This window comes from Rhea americana, unplaced genomic scaffold (genome assembly GCF_003343005.1).
Source record: "Rhea americana isolate MKP2758 unplaced genomic scaffold, rheAme1 scaffold_8, whole genome shotgun sequence".
Classification (NCBI taxonomy): domain Eukaryota; kingdom Metazoa; phylum Chordata; class Aves; order Rheiformes; family Rheidae; genus Rhea; species Rhea americana.
This window is the reverse complement of record NW_028186978.1, coordinates 6,940,413-6,964,664: the sequence shown is the minus strand read 5'-3', so window position 1 is coordinate 6,964,664 and position 24,252 is coordinate 6,940,413. Positions and strand designations below refer to the sequence as shown.

Sequence of the window (24,252 nt, the reverse complement as noted above, 5' to 3'; positions counted from 1 at the left end):
GAATATAAGATGACACCTGCTGTRGGCAAATCAGACCAGCTCCTGGAAAAGATCTACAATATGAACTTGGTAGTGAGAGACATGCTTCTGAAAAGTGATCTGGATAATGAAGGCATCCTGGAATRTATGCTTAGACTGAGCTCCATAACAAAAGAGCTGAGCAGATCTCTCAGCCAGCAACTGGAGAACATTGCAGAAAGTCTTCAAGGCATTTGCCACTTACTGAGCGCTCTCCAAGACAAACACAGGGAACTCACTTCAAGGCAAGGCAAGTATGGAGGGACCTAACTGCAAAGMAAATGTGGTGGATATACTGGATACTATGTTCTGCCTTCTGATGATGTAACTTTGGTCTGTTGGCTTCATGCTCTGTACAATCTCTTCTCGGGTTTTTCAGAATTCACTATCATTCTTTCCAAAAAGCTATTTTTCCTCAGTCTCTCTCTCTTCCAGAAACTAGTTAACAAAACAGTTTGAAAACACTTGCATGTGGACTGCCATTATATTCCTAAAACTGTGTTATCATACATCGGAAAAGTTGGGAAAGCAAAGTGTTAAGAAAGGGCTTTTCTGTAAGAAAGGGCTTTACTGTTGTTTTGTTTGTAAGCACAACGGGACATTTATTTCAAGGTTAGCATTGTGACAGAATGTAAAATRTGTCTTCATGCAACACTTCAGCAGTCTGAAATTACAAGGCAGAGTCTTTGACTTTAAGCACTTCACAGTGTAGGCAAATTCCATTATTCAGAATGACTCTAGAACGTTATCTACAAATTTTAATTTAGGAACYTTTAAGGAGTTGCAGGAAATTTTTTTAATTATTATTAAAGAACTCAAAGTTCAGGTACGAAACAAGGTAATTTTGGCATTTTGCACTGATGCACATTCAGTGTAACTCTAATGAGGCAAAGGAAATTTTGTATTAGTGAGACTGGGAAATGTTCTCTTGTAACTTCTTATACAAGCCAAGCTGTGCAGGCTATGCCACTTACAGTATTTTTGTTTTATTTCTCAGCTTTGTTAAACCTCTTGGAAGTTCTTCTTCACTGTTGTAAAACTGCCCTGGAAACTTTTTTTTTCCTTGCCCAACCAGTGAAAAAATATACTAAAAATCAGTTTGCTTTTCAAATATAGTCAAAATACAGTAAAAAGTGGCTTGGGAACTAATAAAATATTGCAAAGGAATAACTTCTTGATTTAATTCAACAATAAAAAACTTTATCCCCAAATGTACTTTTTGGAAGTTAAATAAAGCAACTGCAAGTAGAGGTGAATGTGAAAGGTCTATTATCTAAACTATCATACTGACAACATTCTTATAYAACTATTTTCCAAGCTGAAATCATTGCAATATTGATTTCCCKTATATGACTTTATTGAATAAAGTGAATATAAGTCAGTGGTTTCCCTCAAGACTTGAATCAACCCTTTTCATTGTCTTTCTCTTCTCTATCTCTTTCTGTTAAAAGTGGACAGCACACCATACTGTTTCCTCTGTACAATTTTCTTACTTGTGTCGACTTTCACAGGATTTAACCTGCAAAGCAAAGTCTGCCAGGATTTCACGAAGCAACCAGAAATAAGCAAGAAATTCTCCCAGAGATGTGTAATATATCTAATATATCTAATATATCTAATGAAGACATAGTTCAGTTATAAAGAGATTGACAGCATATAATGAGGAACAGCTGAAAGTAATATAAATGAAATCCTTGGAGAGAGTATTTCTGGAAAGATTTCTAAGAGATTTCTAAGGTGCAAGATAAATAAAGGATTATAAAACAAATACTTATATTAAAGATAAAATAGTAAATGAATGGCAATGAATCTGTGCTTTCTATGTATGCTTCTTCCTTCAGTGTTTTTAGTTATAAGCAAGAGGAACCTCTACCATTCCACTGGAAGCTGCAAACTGTTGAATTTCAGTTTTGTATACGTACTGATGTTTTTGCATTACCTATTGTTCTCCATAGCAAAAATTTAAAGCTGCTAAGCATGTTTAATATTTAGCCTATGTCTAATAGCTTTGCCAGAGAATCACACATCAGAAACTTGCAGAATTAAGTTTTAGGAAATATAGGCAATTAAGGTTTAGTTTTCAGGCTGTTCCCAAGTTGACTAGACAATCATTTACCAATTCCCTATTTTAGATTGATTGTCATTAAGGATTTATCTAGTGTCTGATCACTAGAATTGGCTTAGAATCACTAGAATGATTATGGCTGCCRCAGTAGCCAAGCTGTACTTATCAGGATGTGGCTGCTCAGAAATTTCCTCAGACTGAATAAAAATAAATGCACAAATATAAATGGAAGCCTATAAATACATTATGCTTCAGATGCATTGCATGGCACTAGAGAGTTAGGTGGAATTCTCTTTTTTTCACATTTTTGTTAGCTTTCATAGTAAAATTCAATTGGTTACATACTTTTTTCCCCCTCAGACTGCAATGGAATTACAGATTGTCTGCTGAAAGTGAAGAATTATTTGATAAATATAGTCTCATACCTTCAAGAGACAGAAAATAAACTTTATGCTGTTAGCCACAAACGCAGTGTTAAATCTCAGGCCCAGATGGCTCARAATGCTTTTAGAGAAACAGACGTGTTTTTTTCTGAATCAGAAAGAACAGAGTCTGCGCAAGCATCTCCTAGCCTCAGTCAGCCATCTCAAATAACTCCTTCCRTGAAAAGTCAGAATGCTAATCAAATCCAGCCAAATGAAACTAAAGCTGTGGAAAAAGAAACACTTGCATCATTAACTGAAAACATATCTGCTCAGGAACAGGATATTAGTAAAGAATCTCCAGTAAAAAACGAAGATGACAAACACAGACTGCTGACAAACCCTATGACAGAGAAAAAAGATTGTAATGGAAAAGATAAAGCTCACGGAGGTGTCATTTTTACTAAAAAGTCTCCAGAACTGTTTCTTCAAGATGTTCTCAGAGACAATGGAGAAGGCATTCTTTCTGGGACATTAAAAGATACTTACAGCACTGTCATGAATCTTTCTGAACAGGAAAAAATGGCAGTAGTCAAAGAACCTTCAAAAAGGGTGGAAAATAAAGAACATAGACTGACAGAGAAAATGGAAGACACTAAAATGGGAACAAATTATGACATCTGTAGGAATAACCCCATTACCTTCACGTCTTCGGCACAAATATCTGATCTAACTACTGTGAATCCTCCTATGAATGGTTCAGAGGACATGCAAAACTCTAGGCACTGGATGAACAAAATGTAAGYGGATAATCTTATCTGTAGGAACATATGTAAATAGAAATTGCCTATTAGCATACACATAAACATCCGTGGGCTCACAAACTCAATATGCATGTACTGAGCATCTGCTGCTCAAGCACAACATAGCAGTTCACAATTTAAKCCTACACACCAAAGATCTTCTATTTGGTCCAACTAAATTGTAACTTTCTATTTGTTATAGAATTTTTATGTCACGAAGAGGTTGAGGCACAGCCAATAAAGACAGTAACTCCAAAACTGTCAGATATCAGTAGAAAAGGACCCCAATTAGGCAATTTTCTAACAACTTGTCAACTGTTCTGAAAGGCTCAACAGAAGTTTTCAAGACTTACTCATTTATTTATACACATAAATTACTATCASTGATCTGCCTACCATATAATGAAATTATGTCAGTATAGCAAAGCATTTAATTAATAAACCACTGCACCACCCCAGAATGCAAAGAATATTTTATGTTCTTTTTCTCCAGATTTCTAGTGGAAGRGAGTGATAAGAATGAACAGGAAGTAGCTTGTTATATTAAAGCTCCTGCAATTGCTCTAGAGAATCTGATGTGTAAGCTAGTCAATGACACTAGTTCCTTGGTGGTGGATGATTCTGAGAAGCTGGTCAGCAATGTCATCAGTATTGAATGCTCTGATTGTGAGAAAACAATCCCTTTCCCTATCAACATTGCAATCCCTTTTGCTTCACGCTTCCAAGGAAATTATCGGGACATTATGGTGAAGGTGACTGATGTGAACTTCCAATCAACTTACTTGACTCCCATTTCTTTGGGTGCATGCCAAGGAAACCATAAGGTTAGTCATCTCTTAACATTATGAAAACAYCGTGCCGGTTCACCAGTTAAACCTGTGTGGAATTATACAATAAAATAATCATTAGTAGGCCATTTTACAGATCACATGGGGTAAAGATGAACTTCTCCTACTTTTGCCTCAAGAATTAACTCTATTTGAAACCTAGTAATTAACAAGGTCTGTTTTCCATTAACAGTTGTAAGGGAAATGCCTGACTCCACAGTACTGATGATTGAGTAGTAGTTCATGATTTTTGTAAATATGTGTAATATGTTACATTCTTTGGCAAATACAGGAAAAACATAAGATGAATTATTTTGCATTTAGATTACAGAGAAGTAACATAATTCTGTGTGTACAAGTCTAAATTACATCTCAAAGAAACACAGGAGAGTAACTTTGTGGGGTTTTATTTTGGTTGGTTTGTTTAACTGCAGAAGTAATCACGTTGGGCCAGATTCATCACCCATCATCAATACATTTCATTGTATACTGGAATATTAATAACGTTATGTGGTGACTAGAGTAATATCAGATAACTGGGCATGCAAGTGGCAATAATATTTAACTTATTTTCATTTCACAACCTGCCCTATAATTAACGTTCCATTCTCAAAATGCTAATCCACTACCGAATACAGYTTCCTTTCCCTCAAGTGTAGTAGAGTACACATTCTCTTTACACAGGAAACCTTTGCAGAAGTGAAAATTTATCAGCTGGGTATTTTTTCCGTRTTGTCATGCTTAAAGAAAGAAGTATTTACTGTTCCGAAGGCTGGGCTCTCCCAAAAGCTGAGCATGGATTCGAGAATCTCTTTCTATTACCCTCCTGAAACATTCAATTCTCCAGCAGTCATGCATCTAAAGGTAAGCTTGAATACACAATATTTGTTCCATAACTCRGTGTTATCTGATTATTTCTTTAGAAAAGACAACAACAATGTGACAAGGCATTAAAGGCCATTCTGTTTCACTATTTGATGATTACGAAGACAATGTAACTCCACATCCTGTATTCACAACAAATGGTTTCCTGTCAGCTTTGTTAAAACCATATCCTCAGTAGTTAACGTACCTCCAGCWACAGGGAAAAACTGCCTACCCTTCTTTGATGTACTTCAGAAAATAAAAGTGCATTCAACAATGGCATAAGCGTCAACTCCAATGTCAGTTGCCTGGCCCAGCATTTCAGTCACTGGAACAAACTTTCTCACCCGACCTTCTTCAGTCTTAGCCGACAGCACAATGAAGGATTTTGTCAGCCAGTACTCTTAGGCTGTGAATAATTTCAAAATATGCTCCAATTATACTGTATTTTTCCCTTCCCCCATAAAAATGATGATTCTGAAGTACTAATATGCACTTCAGAGGAGCTAAAAATAACAATCAAAAATTAAAGACTGGAAAYATCTTTTAAAAAATCATCAAACTCTGAGGGAAGATGAAGCAGGACTGAAATAATCAAAATACTTTGAAGTACTTGTTTGTCCTGGTATGTTGCTAGGGATGTTCCTGGGTTAAAGAGAGAAACCTAAAGTTTCTGTGATAGTCTAATCCAATTTCAAAAGTTAAACCAATCTGTAAAAAAAAGGCATTTAAAAGAAGTTTTATTCATTTGTAGACTAATTGATTAAATGTGTTCTATACTTAGGTTCAGCCAATTGAACCATCGCTGGTTTCCACACTGAAAGCAAAACATGATATTTACCATTCAGTGGTGTCCACTAGTGCACTGGTTTATGTCCAGCATCCTTCAGCCCAACCATTTAACAAGTCAGTCACTGTTACTCTGTCCTGTCCTCCGAACCCAGAAAAAAAAAGACAAGGAGATGAGACAGAACATGTAAGGGCCATAAGTGCTACAGTTAAGAGGGCTGCTACAACATATCATCCTTGGTAAGAACAACTTAGAGTCTACAAATTTATCATGATCGAAACATCAAAATCAATTAATCTTAACAGTTGCTGATTGATCATTTTTGTATTAAAAAATGTACTATTTCCTTAATGTGGTCTGCTATAGTTAGAAGTTCTAGAAACACTGGCCAAATCCCACAATTCTCATGCTAGAAAGTCTATATAGCATGCTGATTTATAATCACGGAAAATGCTGACCACTCTATTTCTAACAGGATTCAGGATGAAAAATACATTCCTTCTTTTCTTTTTTTTAATAGGAAAGGAATGTCCAGCTGTTTTCACATACTTAAAACTGATCTTTGCTATTCTTATTTAAACAGAATAGTATTTTATTCCATGAGTAACCCAAAACAATACAAACTACCATGGCAATATTAAGATTAATATTAAGATTAATTAAGATTCTTAATGCACTTATGTGTAGGTTACTTAACTGCACTTATGTGTAGGTACAATCTTTCACTGATGAAAGGTAATTTCTTAAAATAATAAAAAAACTCTTACTGTTTCTTACACAGTACTTCTTTGCAGTTTTTAAAATTAGAATTTATAACATATTATACAACCACAGAACACAGATACTAGCTATACCTCACAGCTGCCTTGACCAGTRTTTTTGCAGTGGGTGGTTTGACAACTTTGGTCTTTGAATTTTCTGATCCCTATCTCTCCACAATCTCACATTGTCTAAGTGAGTGAAAATTTCTGCAACACAATGATTTAGGGTACGTCAGTTTTGTGGTACAAAAGCTGAGGCATTAGATAAAGGGACAGATGTTTTCAAAGCACAAGCTACAAAATTTCTAAAAATCAGACYTTTCATCATGTCTTAAGCAAAGCACTCAAAAATGGGGACACCTAGAAACCTCTAAAATTCAGTTGTTACCTGGCAGCTTAATAAAATGGATCAAACACCCCCAGAACATGGGTAACATTTTTCAGTGGAAAAAAGGCCAAGACTGACTTCGTCCATTTTGGCAGTCAGCAAAATAGACTATTTTGTTCCCATCTCATTAAAAAAAAAAAAAAAAAAAGAAGAAAAAGAAAAAAACAGTCTAAAGCTACTATTTCATTGTTGTTCTTCCAATTCTGCTACCATGGGCAACTGCAGGTTTAGAAAGGCATGCGATTTCTTGGTAGGGACCAGTTTGGGACAAGTGTCAGCTTTTAAGTACTTCTACTTTAAATCATAAAAGAGTTAGCTTATTCCTATTACAACAAACATCATCTTTTTCAAAATTTACCTACATGCCAAGATTAGAATTATCTCCAATATAAGCAAGCTACAGTGAGACAACGTTCAGGCTTTCCATTTCTTAGTCTTAGATCATATTTTAAAGAGTTCACATTCACTCTGCTCTCTTAAACTAGACATCCATCTTTATCACAGACTTCAGATTTGGGATGGTTGCCATGTCTGCATATAGGAGATTCAACTTTCATTTGCTATACCAGAAGCATTTCACTTTGCGGCAATACTCTCATGGCATCTGTCAGCACCTAAAAACAGTCTAAAAGGCATTTTAGGTTCTCAGTCAAAGCACATCCATAAAAAGACTGCGGCTTGATTGCTTGTTTTGATACAAATCCCACAGAAAAAAGATGCCAATATTTTCTTCTATTTGCAAGTACTGAGACAGTATTCTTGAAAAATGCTTAGGCATTCCTGTCTCGACTGTTTTTTTTTTCTGGGGTGTACCTAGGCCATGGATTTTAGAAGAATAGATTATTCAAATCTATAGTTTAAACAAGAAGAGRGGAAATGTGTATAGAAAGACATTTGTATGCTTCTGGAAGAGAAAAGCCTTCAAATTTCATTCATTAGGGTAAGCTATGCAGGGCATGTCATGTTATGATTTCTTGATTCTGAATACGTTATCAAGTAATCATCTGATTTCAAGAGAAGCTACTTCTATTTCCTCTGTTGAAAGAGGTAATGGATAGCAGCCATGGCTCATTTTCTGACCTTCTTTGTGGTGTAATATAAGCTTCTTTTTTTTTCCCCATTTCAGATACCTACTTCTATAAAATCTATAAAGCTTGACAAATGTCTCAAAAACAAACCATAGCAATTAGTCTTCATAATATTAAACAATAGATAAAATACATTCATTTGGACAGGAACTTTCTTTTTCTTATAGAAGAATTCAAAAAATATCTGCAAACAATTTTATCACTTACATACTCAAGTGTACTTCCAGATGTGGACTTTCAGCAAGGTGGAAAAAACACATGGTTATCAGTGGAAAACAGAAAGGAAAGCAGATACACAATACAAGTCTTACTCTTCCTGCAGGATCACTTTTAATTTTCTATATTATTCCTTGGCTCTCCAGTGCAGTGAGTGCTTCTATGAGAAAGAATGGAGAATTTCAAAGTGAAACTTTGAAATTATTAGGCCACAGAAAAAAAGAAGAGGAGTGGATTGTGTTTGATGATGTTATTATTCAGAATGCACGGAATGGACTTGTATCATTTGAACTAAACGAGCATTTAGAAAGGTAATGTATGAATAATTTAATAAAATTATAGTGTTAAAATATTTAATTCCAAGTGTACTGATCAGTGGAAATTAGTAGAATTAAGAAATCATTCACTGAGCATTATTAACTTACTAGCACCTCTTTCTTCCAGTTTGAAATATCAGATCTTTTAGATTTGTTACTCATAATTAAACAAAATGTAAATCTAAGTAAATAATATTTCATCTCTAGATCATAGACAATGAAATATATCCAATAATTGAGACTAAAAATACAGATATTATTTTTAATTTGACAGTCATTTCTGATTTTTGACTATATGACTAAATCTGTTTTGAAATTTCCTTTAATAATTATTCTCTTACTTTCATTTAAAATTCATACGTTTGAATTCATATATATATAGAAAGAGTCAATATATTCTACATTACAGAAACAGCCAAATTACTACCTTCCATGTGATGGAAACTAGGTGATGGAACAAAAATGAAAAAGAGGTAGCAAAATTTTTGTTGAAGGTTAAACCTTCTATTATTTTGCATGATAAATTTGTTAACAGTTGATAAAATGATTTAACATATAGATATTTATTTTCTTGTCTTTTTTAACACAGCTTTGTTGTCATTCGCCTTTCCTTCCACTTGGAAAACACGTATCTTCTCCTCTTTGCTCAGGCTCTGGAAGAAGCCATCTGTAGCACAATGACTAATGTGGTACTGTATCAGAAAAGAGAAAACCCATATAAAATAGTAGTTGTGCTATCTGTGTCAAAAGAATTGACTCGGGAACTTCAAAATCTCCATGAGGAGGGCTATTTTGGTCCCCCAGAACCAACAAAGCCATTTCCATTAAGAGAAGGAGAACAGATTCATTTCAGATTTAGCGGCAATATATTTGCTTCAGGTAAGGTAATTGTTTCACGCTCCTAAATGAACATTATCAATTATCTGAGCTGTTCAGAAATAATTTATGCAAACATCAATAGACTGTGATTACTTACAGAACATTCAATTATTTCAGTGTTTTATTTCCTGCAAATCATAGAATCACAGAATCGGTAAGGTTGGAAGGGACCTCTGGAGATCATCTAGTTCAACCTCAAATGATAGGTACTTGGAACCACACAGGAAACTGTTCTGCTTTAACTGTAAAATAAAATGTACTAGGTTAAAAAAAGCCTGAACAAACTGCTCTAGCTGACCAAGCTTTGAGCATAAGGCTTGGACTAGACGTTCTTCAGAAGTCCCTTGGACCCKGAGCAATTCTGTGATACTGTGAAACCTGATCCCTCAAAACCAATTGGTGTTTATCTTTTATTTCAAAGGGCCAAGATTCCTTCAACAGCTTTCTACTTTAAAGAGTATTTGACAGGGATTTTGAGTTTTCAAACAAAAGGCAAATTTCTGCTATTTTATCTGTGTAAACTCAATTAGAGCAAGTAAGGTTTAACACTGAAATCCAGGGCAAAATAGTGGTTTTTTTGAGTTGTACTACAAACTGAGGCAATAAAAGAGAACTGTTAAACTTTCCTTTAGCAGTAATGAAAATTCCATTCACTAACTGTCACCATTCAGTTTTTGCTGAGTTGGAGAAAAGGTAATAAGCCTCAAGAAAATGTCCATTCAAAATTACGTCAGCTTTGGAAATCACCTACTAGCACGTTATTTGCTGCCCTGAAGATTTTGTACATCTTTATATAAACTTGTGAACTTCACTTAGTCTAAAGAAAGCATTAGTCTGCAAAAAGAAGTCTCCAGGTTTCAAGGAATGGTGAATCCCARGCAAAGGATATAGTGTTACAGACGTATCAGTTAGAATTACTAAATCTGTCCCCATTCTTGTTATGTGAGTGGGTGCTATTTCAGTRACACATAACAAAAAGCATACACTTCTTTTCAGAGACACTCTGTCCTGAGTAACAAGAAAGCATATACTTCTAATTTCATTTTCAACAAAGGTTTATTTCTTTATGTATGTACTTTATGTACTTTAATGATTTTATCATCTTCCATCTTCCCTATTTGCAAACTGCAGCACAGCCTTCACAACTTCTTCCCTATGCTTAACCTCCAACTTGCGGGTTAAGTCAGCTAACTCTGACGACATTTTAGTAACTGAAGTAGCCTCACAAGAATGTGTGAGCMCTAAATATTTAAGTACTAACAACCACAAAGAACAACAGCCTATTATGCGGTTATTCTAGTTGACTCACTATAACTAATTATTTGAGAGGCCATACACACAAACACAGTTTAAGAAATGCTTCTTTCTCTACGAACTGCAGAGAATGGGAAAGATTTTGGAAAAGCCCACAGGCTTATTTTTCATTCACAAAGAAAGCCCAGGCTGGAGCTCCAAATCAAAGAAGTGGATGAGTTTGGTAATTACAGCTCACCTCATTACAAAGGAACTGCTGTGTTTTATAAAATTACCAGAGAGATGATAGCCAAGGAGTGGGAACAGCCCCTGCCTTATCATGACTACCAACGCCAGTCTCCACTGTGCAAATTAGCACTAACATTACCAAAGGTGAGTTTCTCTGTTGATAATGTTAGAAATCTTTCACATTTTCCCCTACCATGTACCYGTTACACAAATGCAATGTGTAAGGACCTCAATATCCTTTTTGCATGCCAGATACCCACCAGGGTGTGTCATGGAGCAGCCCTGATCTATCAGCAATGCACAAACACCCTTAACATTTCTCTCGGTGGGTGGAGGGAACCCGCATCCAAGCACTAGCGTGGACAAAACGGATGAACTTAGCAAGCAGAAGGACTTCACCTATTTGCTCCCCTAAAATGGGATGGCCTCAAGAAATCAGTACTTAAGTTTCAGTAGATACTTCTTGTATTCTTGTGTTGGGAATACAGAATTGCAAATTGCAGGAGCATTAAATGCTTTGGGTATCCTATTTTTCTCCTATAGTGACAACTGTATCACCATTTGAACAATGAATTTTCATTTCCTCTTATGGCTGAAAAGCCTCTGCAATACAGCCATGTGGGCAACTGACTCCATCTCTGACAAAAGCTATTGCTACATAAATTGACCTTTAATATTCCTTAAATGAAATTTCATTATAATTTGTACAAGAGCCTATTATATATTAATATTCTATGACACAAAATGCTGCCACTAGACTACTGATATCAAATCTGCATAAATTTTAGTCTCAATGTATGTGCAGTAATACTCGGTCTAAATCTCTTGTGACATGTAGTAACATTCCTTTCTTTAACTGACTTATTTTAAATGTCACCTGCAAACCTACATTGTTTTTCATAGATCTACCTCTTGGATTTCTCTCCCATCTCCGCTTTCCCAAGTAAAAATTAAAAATAATTAAGTGCAGAAGATTTTACAAGAGATCATCTTCAGTGACAAATTCCAAAGAAACCACCCTAAGTTTTATTTGCAGAATCACACATTTTCACCATCTTTCCTTTTCTATAGGACCAGTGTTCCATGTGCAGTGTTCACAAAGAGCGAAATGCTAACACTAACATCCAGTGGGACGATTAAAAAAAAAAAAAAAAAACTATGGCACCCAACCCAGGCATCAGTTAGTTTCCCTCCTTCCACCTGCCTCTCTTCCATCCCATTTTTCTGCTGTTTCAACTGTGTAGCAAGAGTAATATTTACAGCACTGAACTGCAATTGCAGTAAGCCATATAGCTAATTATCAAGTGTTTTAGATTTGTTTTAACATCTGTAGTCCACTGAGAAACATATCAGTCCTTAAATACTCTATTGAGACTTAAATTTCTGACTATTTCCTTTTTTCCTACTAAATTTAAGGCCAGCTTTGCTCTTCCCTAGTATGGCTGAGAACTTGAAGTCTGGTCAGACTGTACATGAGCATATATAATATCTGTGGGTACACAGTCATACCAGGCAGCCTATTTACATAAATGGAAGGAAGCAGAGGAACAGTGTAACATGATCATTGCTGGTAAGTTTTAACTATTACTAGAAAAGAAATCAAACCACAGGAACAGTGATAACCTTGAGGGATACTGTCTCTAAATCTCTTTGTGAGCAGTGGCTCCACTTCCAGCTGAGCCAGTCAAGCACAGAGGACCCAAGTTGGACGCTCAAAGGCAGTCTGCTTAGACAYTTACAGCAGCAACCAGCACAAGGGGTTCTGGTTTCTGTGACAAACCCTGGGAAGCAGAAAACCAAGCAGGAGCGAGGGTGATTTGARCACTATCCTGTGTAGAGCAGAGTAGTTCTCTGAGACTGAAACCTGGAGTGCTTCAGAGTAAAACCCAGTACAAACTGTCCTTACCAGCAGGGAGGCCGGGCTGTAAATAGCAGCCACCCACCTACCTTTGCATCTGAAGGGACACTGTCAGTAGGTCTCTTTCCCTTCTCCTCCCTTTATTCCTGGGTGTCCTAGAGATGCTGGGGAGACCTATGGGGAAGGGATCCCACCCAGGACCCAGATGTTGCACTGCTGCCTGGAGCCGCGCGACTCTGAGCAGCAGCCGTTTTGCTACCTGGAAAGCAATCGTTCCTCATTTGGAGCTGYAGAATTAAACAGCACTTGCAGTGCAGCGAAGAGAAGCCTGTTTTGTCTCCTCAGCCTCTGGCACCTGTGCTCACTTGATGCCCTATCTGGAATTACATAAAGTAGGTGTCCTGTAGATCTGCAGATGGACAAAAGGCATAACAGAATCCTGATATAGGACTTTCAGCTGACCAAAAGCTCTACTATGACACCCATCTTTTAACATTATTCACTGTGTAATACTTTGTCTTTAAAAACTCTCCAGAATGGGAAAACATATTTATTCCACAATTTAGGGTGAAAATGACCAAGTTTATCTTGCTTCATTTATCTGTACCCATGGATGAAATACAAGAGTTATAATTCTYGCATAGAGCTTGAGTATATACTTTTCCTAGGGTTCAATTGTAATAGTAAATACAGTTATTTCAATATTCCCTTCAAAAAAGATCAGCCTTTTTACTATGAAAATACATTCCTTGAACAGAGTAATATAACAAGCAGAAGTATCACATCACCTCAGTCAATCAATGTTACAGTATGTGGCAAATACTTTTTCTTTGGTTGCTGGTAACAATATTTAAAAGATGGACTCAAAGGAGTCTGAATCTCCATTAAAGGCAAATATTAAACCGAAAGATAGGGTCAAAATGCTTGAAAACATTCACAATTTAGACATTATACATGACTATACAGTATTTTCTATTTTACACAGAATGGAGTATCTCACTACAGAATAAAGAACAGCACCAAAATAGTATCTTTCCTTATGCTGCAAAGCATTTTAGCATACAAAATGGTACACTTAACAATAATTGGCAAAAAAACTCTACTTTTTGATCCATCTTCTATCTATCCAGTATAATTTAAAATAGATCATGCCTTGAGTCAGTTTTTAAAGAACACAAATATTTAAGTAATTCAGCTAGTTCAGTTATTGCCTTTTTGAAGATTTATAAAAAACGAAGCTGATGATCAGACTCTAATGAATAATCAGTAAGTTATCTACAACATACTTCACTACTGATATATACATATGCAATGCAAATGAGAATTTCACACACAGTGGTATCCAACTATCTAGTGGTATCTAACATTCATTAACATAAAGTTATAATATTGTTAACCGTTTTGCTCTTTATTTCTTCTTCTAGCCCAGCAAACCTTGAATTCCATATTGATCAAATTAACAGAAATTTTAATAACAGGAAATTAAATAGAAATATTCTTTTTTTTGGCTAATTTGCTGATTGAAAGACAGGGGRAAAAAGAAGATTAGGAAAAAGCAGCGGTTTTTCCTCAATGGAAGATTTGGTTACCAGTGAAGTCCCACACAGATCTATGGTAACACATTCATCAGAGCCTTCTGAACAACTGAGTGAAAATTTTGCTGATACTACAAAATTATTCAGAGTATTAAAGTTGTCTGCCAAGAATCACATAAGATATATAATGATACTGAGGGACTAGAAAATAAAATAGTTAATTTAGATGTCCATACGTGTTTTGTTGGGACATAGGGCCATACCTCGCTATAACCTATTAAGGCTCTGATTTATCTGTTACCACTCAGAAGAGAAATCTTTGGTCATTATGTTCTTTGAAGACTTCCAGTGAACATTCAGCAGCAATCAAAAAARTGGACAGAATGTTCAAAAATTATTAGAGAACAAAAAAGAAAACAATTATSCCATATGTCTATGAACATCCACATGTCAACTGCACTCTACAGTTCTCATCATAAAACTTGAGAGGATTTGGTAGAAGAAAAAGGAAAGAAGGTGCTCAGAAGCAAGGAGTGAGTCCATATAGAGAGACAATAAATAGACTTTTTGCTAGAAGTGTAAACATGCATGACTGATACGGAGAGGGCGAATAAGGAATTATTTTTATCCCCTTTCACATGATACAAGAATATACATTACAATATTAGCAGGTGGAAAGTGTAAATAATAATATAAAAGAATGTACTTTTTACACACAAAAATAATCAAAAGATGAACTCAATTCCACAAGTTATTGTGGAAGCTAAAACTGTATTTGAGTTGGAAAAGGAATCAATAGAACAGAGACAGAACCATGTATTAAAAGCAATGATCCAGATGCAATTGAATGCTAGGGCAATGACAAGGAAATTCTAATTATCTACCATCTCCCATTATTTGTTTTAAAACTATTAACAGTGAAGAAGTCACTGACAGTAAAACTGACATAAGCACTGTGTCTTATGTTTACTATCCATGGTCTAATCAACTTATTTTAATTAGATATATAGATCTTCATATTTTGCTAGGTTTTCTAATGAATAAATCAATGGAAATAGTTAAAAACTGCATGAGAAAATGTATGAAAAAAATAATGTATTAATTATACAAACAACTATACCAAMCATTTGTCATATGCAACTACTATTTACCACTTCAGTGAAGCAGAAGTCCACCGTTAATATTCATATAATGTAAGCTGAGACTGACAATGTCTGTAATTAGTCATCCGCTGATGTTTATACTGCTGATGCACATAGAACTATCTTACCACATTTGTGTGCATAGCTAACGTTTTACTAACAGCAGGACTTCTGTATTGCTTTGTTCCCATGTGTAACTCCTGTTTATTTAGATACTACTAGGGCACTAACAGTAGGCACTGCCACGATGATGACAGACGCACTCCAGCCACGATACTTCCATTTACCTAGTGTCTACCACATGCATACCATTACAGTGCAACGAGTAAGCTGCCATGCATCTCGCAAGCGCCTTCAAACATAGTATTCACTGTTCACATCCGTCCTACTGATAATGGCACGTTGTTTGTCGTTCTGCTCGATAGTATTAGTTTGATGCTCACAGGATGTCAGTTGTCACCGTAAGGATCTTCTCCCTTAACATGAATTAATTGAATCTTTGTGTTGTGGCTTCTCACAACACTTCTCACTTGTTCCCAGTATGTAATTGCCTTTGGAGGTTTATGAATAAAATCCCTTAATAGCAGCATAGGCAGGATCAACAACAACTTTTTACATTTCTAGTATGTTTTTGTTTTCATAAGTAGCTTAAATTCAGTTTAAATATGCTATTGGATTGATTTTAATAAACAAGATCAAAAAAAGTCCTCAGTGTTGCCAGTGGCAATAGAAATTTTCCTAACAAAACAGAAGTGGTTGGGGTGGGGGGGTTGTTTTCATAGATAAGAAAACCAGTATCATCTACAGTACCCAGTCTTTCTTGTGCCAAAGGAAATTTTTTAAAAGACAGCTGACTCATAACCACTATGACTACATATTTACTATTTTCTGTAAAATTTGCACCTAAATTTCTCTTGAATTGTGAAGGTAAGACAGCACCTCTATAGGTTATGAGTCATTTTTATACATATGTGTGTAGTTTATCCACTGTCTTACAGGTATGTTTCTAACAGTGGCCTGAACAGTGGTTGCTTACTTTGTATGCAACCTTTCACATCACTTTTTAGTGTAAACAGGCTGCAGTTGCATAGAGGTAAGCTGATCTTCACTAACAATTTCTGTTTATGAAGCTGTCATTTCCTCAGCATTTAGAAACACTAATTGGTCAAACTTGTTATTTTGAACACTGGGAAAATCCAGTAGCTCAGATTCTGATGTCAAGCATATATGTGCATATCAGGAATACTTCTATCAATGTCAAAATAGATGTAAAACTGGGCTAGAGAGTTTTAAAARTTTATTTCTCCTTTTTTTGTCTGTCCTGTTTGGTATTCTAGTAGAATCATGTCATGTCTGAGAGGTCTATTTAAGAAAGCACTTCAGTATTACTGATGGAAATCAGAGTGCTCTGCAAGGTATTATTGTAATATAGCATTTGTAATAAGCTTATTGTAATAAGCATTATCAAATTACTAACTCGCTGAAGTTATGCTTAGTGACTATCTAACAGCAAAATAGCACGTGATCCTCTGCCTCAGAAAGGCAGCTTCTTACCTAATGAAGGGCCTTCTACACTAAAAAACTACTTTGACCGTTYCAGTATTTTACTTGCATTGTTAACCAGAAAAATGAAGCCACATTACAGTGCAGCTGAACTGTAGATGAATTTAGCTCTTCACCAGAGATGTTTAATCTTTCAAGGCAGATTTCATGTTTTAGATCTAATACATTATATATTATTACATTATTTCTAGACAATACTCATTTTCAATTCTTATCATTTTTAGAACCATTTTAACACTTAGTAGCATAAAGTAATTCAGATTAAAGTCAATCCATGGGTAATTGAGTTCATCTACAGTAACTTTGAAAATCTCACACAGCTTTGAGGTGCTAAATTCTCATTAATGAATGAAAGTAAGTTTAAATAAAAATGCATAATTAAACAAAGCAAAAGAAAGTGCTCTAGCATCTTGGAAGAAAAGCAATGCCCCCTTTTGGAAGGGCCTTTTACTCCCTTTGAGTTTTTTTTTTTTTCTGACCACGTTATGCTATCCTTAAACTCACGCAAGTCCAGTGACAGAACCGCTGTAGAAGCATGCAAGACTATGCAGCATCAGATCCCAAGATTTGCATAACATAGGATGGTTTTGCACTGCCAAGCAGTGCATACTGTGGTTGATGCTACACCAAAATCCTCTACCAGGTTTGATGACTGGATACAGACCTAAGGAAAAGTTTTTTAATTCATAGCTGAGTAGTGACCTTGGTTAGGATTGTATTGATCTTTTGGATGCGTAACTTCTATGCATGTTACACACTCCAACTTTTAAACTTACAGAAGTATTTAACATAAGCTCAGCCTGACCTCTGGCTCTGTATACCCAAAAGGGAAAGTCATTTCATGCCATTAATTCAGAAACAGAGAAAAGAAGCTTAACAAATAAATATGGAGCAAGTCTCATAGAGGAAATTGTGCATAACAGCCAGGTAGCACGACTGAAACTGTGAGACCAAAGTATATTTAACATGGATGCTGAAAGAGGCCAATTAGAGCTCTGAACCAAGAATGAGCTGAATTTCACTTGATACAGATTAATCTCTTCTTGTGCCTAGTATTAGGTAAGTACTTTCTTGTTCTGCATGTACTAGGAAACAAGAGTAGGGCCCAAAACACTTAATTCCTCTTCCTCAATCATAGAGAGAAAGAACGAAGATTTTTTTCCTTCTTTCCAAAGGAAGGGAGAGGAAAAACTCTGCACTTTCTAATGAAATTGTCTTTTGAATTATGATTTATATAGTGATCTAAAATTAGAAACTGAGACATGTAAAATGAGTAACTACAGCTACAAACACAGTATGATTTATAGACTTAACAGTTTGTAGATAGGCATTAGCTATTGTTATTGTCCTCGAAACAATACTGTGTGCATACAATTATAGTAAGTACGCAGCATCAGGCAGGCAAATTCAATGCAGTATTTGAAATTAGAATCTATTTTATGTTTGAAGGTTCTATATAGATTTTCTATAGACCTGATTTCTATACAGCAGTCATGAGATAATGCTGCTGAACAAGTATGCATAAACATAATCCTTGTCATAAGATGCAATAAACCTCCAGTTGGTCCAAACAGACTTTGTTTCATTATTTTAATAACTGTATACTGATGTATACTAGCTGAGGATGCAGCCTAGCTTCCAGTAATGACAGAAGTCCACTATGTGGGTAGAATCAATCTTAAATGTTGATTTACTGCAATCCACCTCTTTCTGCTCCTCATCCCTGCCTCATTCTGTCATTTCTCTTCCCTCAATACCTTGCCTTTGCTAGCGTGAAAAGCTGATCAAACGTCCACAAAGCACAAAGAGAATTTCTTCTGATTCGTCGGGTAAGAACACTTATATAATGTATTAACATTAATATAAGTAACAGGTGTATTAGACAGCTATTTAGGTTCTTTTTTTAAATGCCAGAGTTATTTTATTTGTAACTGATATTTTAAAATGACACAGTCAGAAAAAGTAGTTAATATACTAAAAGACATTCAAAGCTGGAAAGTGATCTGGTTACCACGGAACAAAAGCTCTTGTAAGACAACGTTGTGGTGGGGTGCTTATTATTCTACATAGTAAGATTCAATTTGTACTGGGAAGCTATTGATGTATCAATTATAGGAAATGCATGAGCCTTTTATTTTATTGCTACCTTTCTCCAGGTGATTCCAAAAATTATAGCTCATTGCTGAAGCTGTTATTGACTAAAGCCATTTCATGTCTTAGTGCAGTTACCAAGAATTACATTAAAAATAAGAAGTGATGATGTTTCATATCTACTTCCACTGCAGTCAAAAAACAAACCACATTCAGTTTCAGAGTTCACCCACCCAGTCTCCAAATTTAGAAAGCTTTTTAAATGAAAGATTTACATAGCTGAAAAATAATGGTTTTGTTTTACAAATTTTTGCCCAGCAGACGCCCTATGGGACAACTTGCTGTACTGGCTTGCAGAAGAGCTTGCAGAAGATAACACTCCACTGCTTGCGTTACACTTACCCGTTCGGCGGAGCGTACTTCAGCTTGTTAGGCTGAAGTGCCCTGACAGCTTAACACACCAGATCTATGAACTTCTTTGCTACTGGAAAAAGACCCTTCCGAGATCAGCTAATAAACAGCAGCTCCTGTGTCGCTATTTGCRAAAGAGTGGCAGAAGTGATCTTTCAGAAGAACTTCGTTTTAAGTGGGAAAATGAAGCATTCTCTGGACAGAATCACTGACAACTAATAGCCCAATTCCTCTTTTTTTTTTTTGTTGAGATGTGTGACTGCTTTCATGATAGCTTCTGATGAACTGTTTCTTTTCACAATCATCCTCACACTTCCAAACGTTTTTACTAGATTAACAAGTGACAGTGATACCAGACAAGGATCTGTCTGCTCTTTTGTTTGTTACTTTGCAACCTTTTTACTTCAGCAAAATATGACAATAACTCTCTTGCTTGCTAAAAGTGAACATTTCTTCTGTGAAGATACTGAAAACACAGATATGAAGAATTATAGGCTGGTTTGAATAGTCTTAAGGATTCTAATTATTTGCACATATCACACTCATTTGGCAGAGGGTTATATTTATATGTATTTTGAAAACTAGTAATTATTCACTATATTTCATCAAAATCATAGGAATAACTCCATGATAGACTGATTATTGTATCTTCAATAAAACTTGCTACCAAATTCTTCAGAGGAGAATGTAAAGGTCCATTATAATGCTGATAAAATACTCTATTTCACTTTCAGGTTGTTGATAATTAATCCTGACTTCTGAACTCTCAGTTCAGTTTTTATCCTTGTGAATATCATGGCAGATTTTTAAATCTGCCATGTTTAAAAACATTTWAAAACATTAAAAACACGTTTTAAAAACATTTTAAAAATTTAAAACAAAAACCTAACCCATTTCCAGAAATTATAAAATCTTTTGTTCACTATTATCTATTATGGTAACGTCTTTTTCAGATTAAAATCAAATTTGGAAAATGGAGTGTTTTCTCTTCTAAGTTTTAAAAATTCTTCCTTTGTAGTTTTATTGATTATATTGAGCACTTGAAGGCATAGCGAATAAGACAGACGTATCTGTATCACTCATTCTAACGAATTTGAATCTACTAATCTCATTTGCCTTAAAAAGGCAAATAAAATTAACCTAATTTTTAAAATTCAGAATAACAGGGTTGGACTTTTATAGCTATGTTTTTACTGAAATAATATTCTAATTGACAGCCTTTGGTTAGTCACCACTATATTGCAATCCAGCTGATACAACACACCACAAGTCTCTCTAAAAGCCAAACTCTGACATTTCTCTTAAGGAGTGAAAGTGGCTGGCAAGTCCCAATTAATCACAGTCTGGGGAGAAAGCTGACTGTTTGGTGTTTACACATGCAGTTATCAATTTGTGGTTACACACCTGGTCACATCTGTGTAGTTTTCCTAGTGCTTTCTTCAAGTTCAGGCTACCTGTGAAACCTCCTTATTTTAGTTATAATCATTCTCCTAGATTCAAAGCAGCAATTCTCTTCCTCTTTCAACCCTCACCACCACTTTTAATCATATTTTAGATTTTTATAATCTAAACTTTAATAATAGTTAGATTATTCAGAAACTCTGAATATCTTGCTGACAAGTCTTAATTGTGATCTGTGTTTTGAATCTGCAGTTTTTATTTTCAGGGATCAGAGAGTTGCAATATTTCAATCACTACTATATATAAGAAAGTTACACTGCAGAAGATTAAAAGGAATATTATTAATGTAATATTCAATTAATCTACTCAGTAATGTCTCATCCTGTAGGATTATCATTTTCAACCATATTACAGAGTACATGAGGAACTTCACCCCTTTATTCTGACACAACCATCCCTTAATTTTTGCATTTTTCTTTAAAAAAAGAAATTTAAAAATATAATATGTTTTTTTAATAAAGGAACCAGTGTATTTACAGCAGAAACCATTACCACATTTTTCTCATCGCAGTATCATACTATCATTAGCTCTTTTGTCRTCTGTACTTCCTCTTCAGGAATGAATATTCTGCTACAGGCCACGCAGATACTATCAGAATGTATATATAGTATGATCATGCTTCAAGGTATGATGACAATACAAATAACACTGTAATAATGCAACGAACTGGATTTTGCTTTGCCATCTAAATTAAAAAGTATTCTAATACAACTGCCAGCAGTCTGCCACAAGATGGCCTCTGCGTCTAACAAAAACGTAACACGTGCGTTTCTCTTGCTGGAAAATACACAAATAAAACATCATTAAAAACTAAAAYTCATCTGTAAAGACCCAGACGCACCGCTGCTTGTGCCCTGTAGCATCACGAACAGTCTCGCTGGGGAGCGGCGAGAGCTGCGGGCACACACTTCAGAAGCCACGTAACAAGCCGGGGAGGGTTCGGGTCTGGAGGGATCGCTACCCCAACGGCACGCCAGCTCCCCAGGCGCAGTCCGGGGAACATCGSGCTAACTTCGCTGGCGGTAAAAGCTCATTTTTCTTACCTGCAAACACAAATTGGGACTAAACAAAGCATGTATTTTATTAAAGAGTGAGAAAACATTATTTTCGTCAGAGGAGGTAACTGTTAGGCCCACTAGCTGTTRTCCTCTTCTTCCAGTAACTCCCCCTCACAGTCTGAACCCAGCACCTGGTCTTGCAGCGTATCAGGGCCCATTAAAGCCCAGCTGGTTGGGTGAGTGCTTTCTCTCTCTTTAGCCCCAGCTTAGCTAACATTTTTTTCAAACCCTTTTGTTATTTCAGCTCCTGGAAGAGCACACGTAGCACTGAGAACTGCGCACGCACTCCCCGAACTCACGAAAACCTCACATGCCTCCCGCGGGCTCTCCTGCAGCGTCCCCCTTCTCTCCTCCCCGGGCCCGTCCTCTGCATGCATATTCCGGAAGGAAACGTCCYGGAATAAGGCAATCAGGCATGCTGACCGACACTTCAAAGTACCATTACAATTACAAACAGGTCTTTACCTTAAGACGTGGCTCCCTTTTAACCAAAAGGTCTCAAATATTATGTATATAAAATAAAAACAAGACATGCAAACAAGCATGTTTATGCCCGTCTACTTTTTTCCCTTTGGTCTACCAACTGTCCACAGAAGCACRCTCCTTGCCTGGGTCTCCCTCCCCTCAGGGAGGCAGGCAGGAGAAGCAGGAGGGAATATAGGGGGGTTTGCTCTCATGTTWGGTCACAACAGCAGGTTTTTAGTCAGATGTAGTTTTTATTGCAATTTTTGCATCAGAGAATTAAGAGATTCTTCTCCTTCTAAAGTTCTTATCCTGTAAAAACCTCCAAACAAAACAGATTTCAGACTATAACAGTTTTCTRTGCAACAGAATAATGACATTGGCAGCAAATAAACCCCCAAATATAGTGTGTTATGAGTGAAGTAAATTAAAATTAAACTAGCAGAACCTGAATAGACCTTGTAGACAGAGAAGGGAGGAGCACTAGGATGGCAACAGATACTGATCTCCAATCTCACAGCAGGAAGAATGTCTGACTCTTTCCCAACAGCAAATACCAGCCAGAGGCAGGCATAACTGAACTACTACGGCAGAAATTCAATTTCTTATCTAGCATCAAATCTGTCATTTGTTTTTCATTCAGTCAAATYGTCTCTCCTAAAGGAAAGATTCCCTTGGTGAGATTCAGACTTACTGAACTGAAACCAAAATGCAGCTAAAGAATGTAGTCTCTTAAGTGCCAAATCGGCTCTGCGCTATGTGTTTTTACTGGCTGCAACAGAATTATGCAAGACTGACAGCAAAATGTGAGCTTTATTGCTTAGAACAGATGCAGTTTCCACCCTAAATAAAAGATGATGCTGCAGTTTTCTGCTACTCAGTGAAGGCTGAACAGGAAAGGAGTTTAGTTAGGAAGTCAGTTGCTCAAAAAGAAACCACCTACACAAATACAATTCGACTGACTGAAGATAGAAACTAATTATTTAAATACTGAACAGTTAAGCAAAAAAGGAAGAAACATTTGTTCTTTTTACTATATTATAGGAGGGCTTGACAACTGCATCTGAGACTGATGAAGCATAAAGGTAAAAAGGAGATTTTGCATATTCAGCATTTAAAATACAACTTCTGTTTGAGTGAAGCAGTACTCAATAAGCAGATCAGTAAGCTGTTGAAGACAACTGATGGGTTTAATTAAAATTTAAGATGGCACTCAAATCCCATCCAAGGGCCTTACCTTACAAATATTTCTTTTTTTCTAGTTGATATTTTTCTAGTTTTTTTTTCCCCAGTTCTAGAATGGAAAGCACAACTTCAAAGTTGATTCCTCATATGTGTATCATTTTCTTTCTGAGAAGCACTCAACATTTTTAGTCATTACAGTGATCTGTACAGTAAAACAAAAACCCAATTCACTAAAACATTCAACTCACTTTCTGGAACTGCCTGTTTCRTTAAAAGGTCCTGAGTCTACACTGGAAAGCATTGCTTTAGTACTCCTACTATTTTATGAACATCTTAGGTTAATAAAAATCATTTATAATTTGGCAATTTGAATAACTCCTATTACTAATACAGCCTGATATGAAAACATCAGAGGTTAACAAAAGACTTGTTATGAATTAGTTATTTTCCACAATACTGTAGCAAATCATAATATAGCTATNAAAAAAAAAAAAGAAAAAAAGAAAAAAAAAAAAGAAAAATAACTCTTTAATACAGTAGGCAACTATAAGACTTTGTCCTTATCTATGGTCTAAGTGAAAGACCACCCTTAATCTATTACTATTGTAACCTTGTTCTTTCAGTC

At 35.9% G+C, this 24,252-nt stretch overlaps 1 protein-coding gene across 1 annotated transcript; it reads left to right on the top strand.

Moving 5' to 3' along the window:
* On the top strand, window positions 1-19,672 carry DTHD1 (death domain containing 1). The gene is made up of 10 exons (XM_085322852.1): window positions 1-268; window positions 2,444-3,245; window positions 3,742-4,072; window positions 4,760-4,939; window positions 5,724-5,968; window positions 8,329-8,493; window positions 9,089-9,378; window positions 10,760-11,004; window positions 18,730-18,787; window positions 19,371-19,672. Exons 1-10 carry the CDS (start codon window positions 10-12, stop codon window positions 19,670-19,672), a joined length of 2,877 nt encoding a protein of 958 aa, XP_085178978.1. The 5' UTR covers window positions 1-9.
* The last annotated feature ends 4,580 nt before the right edge of the window (window positions 19,673-24,252 follow it).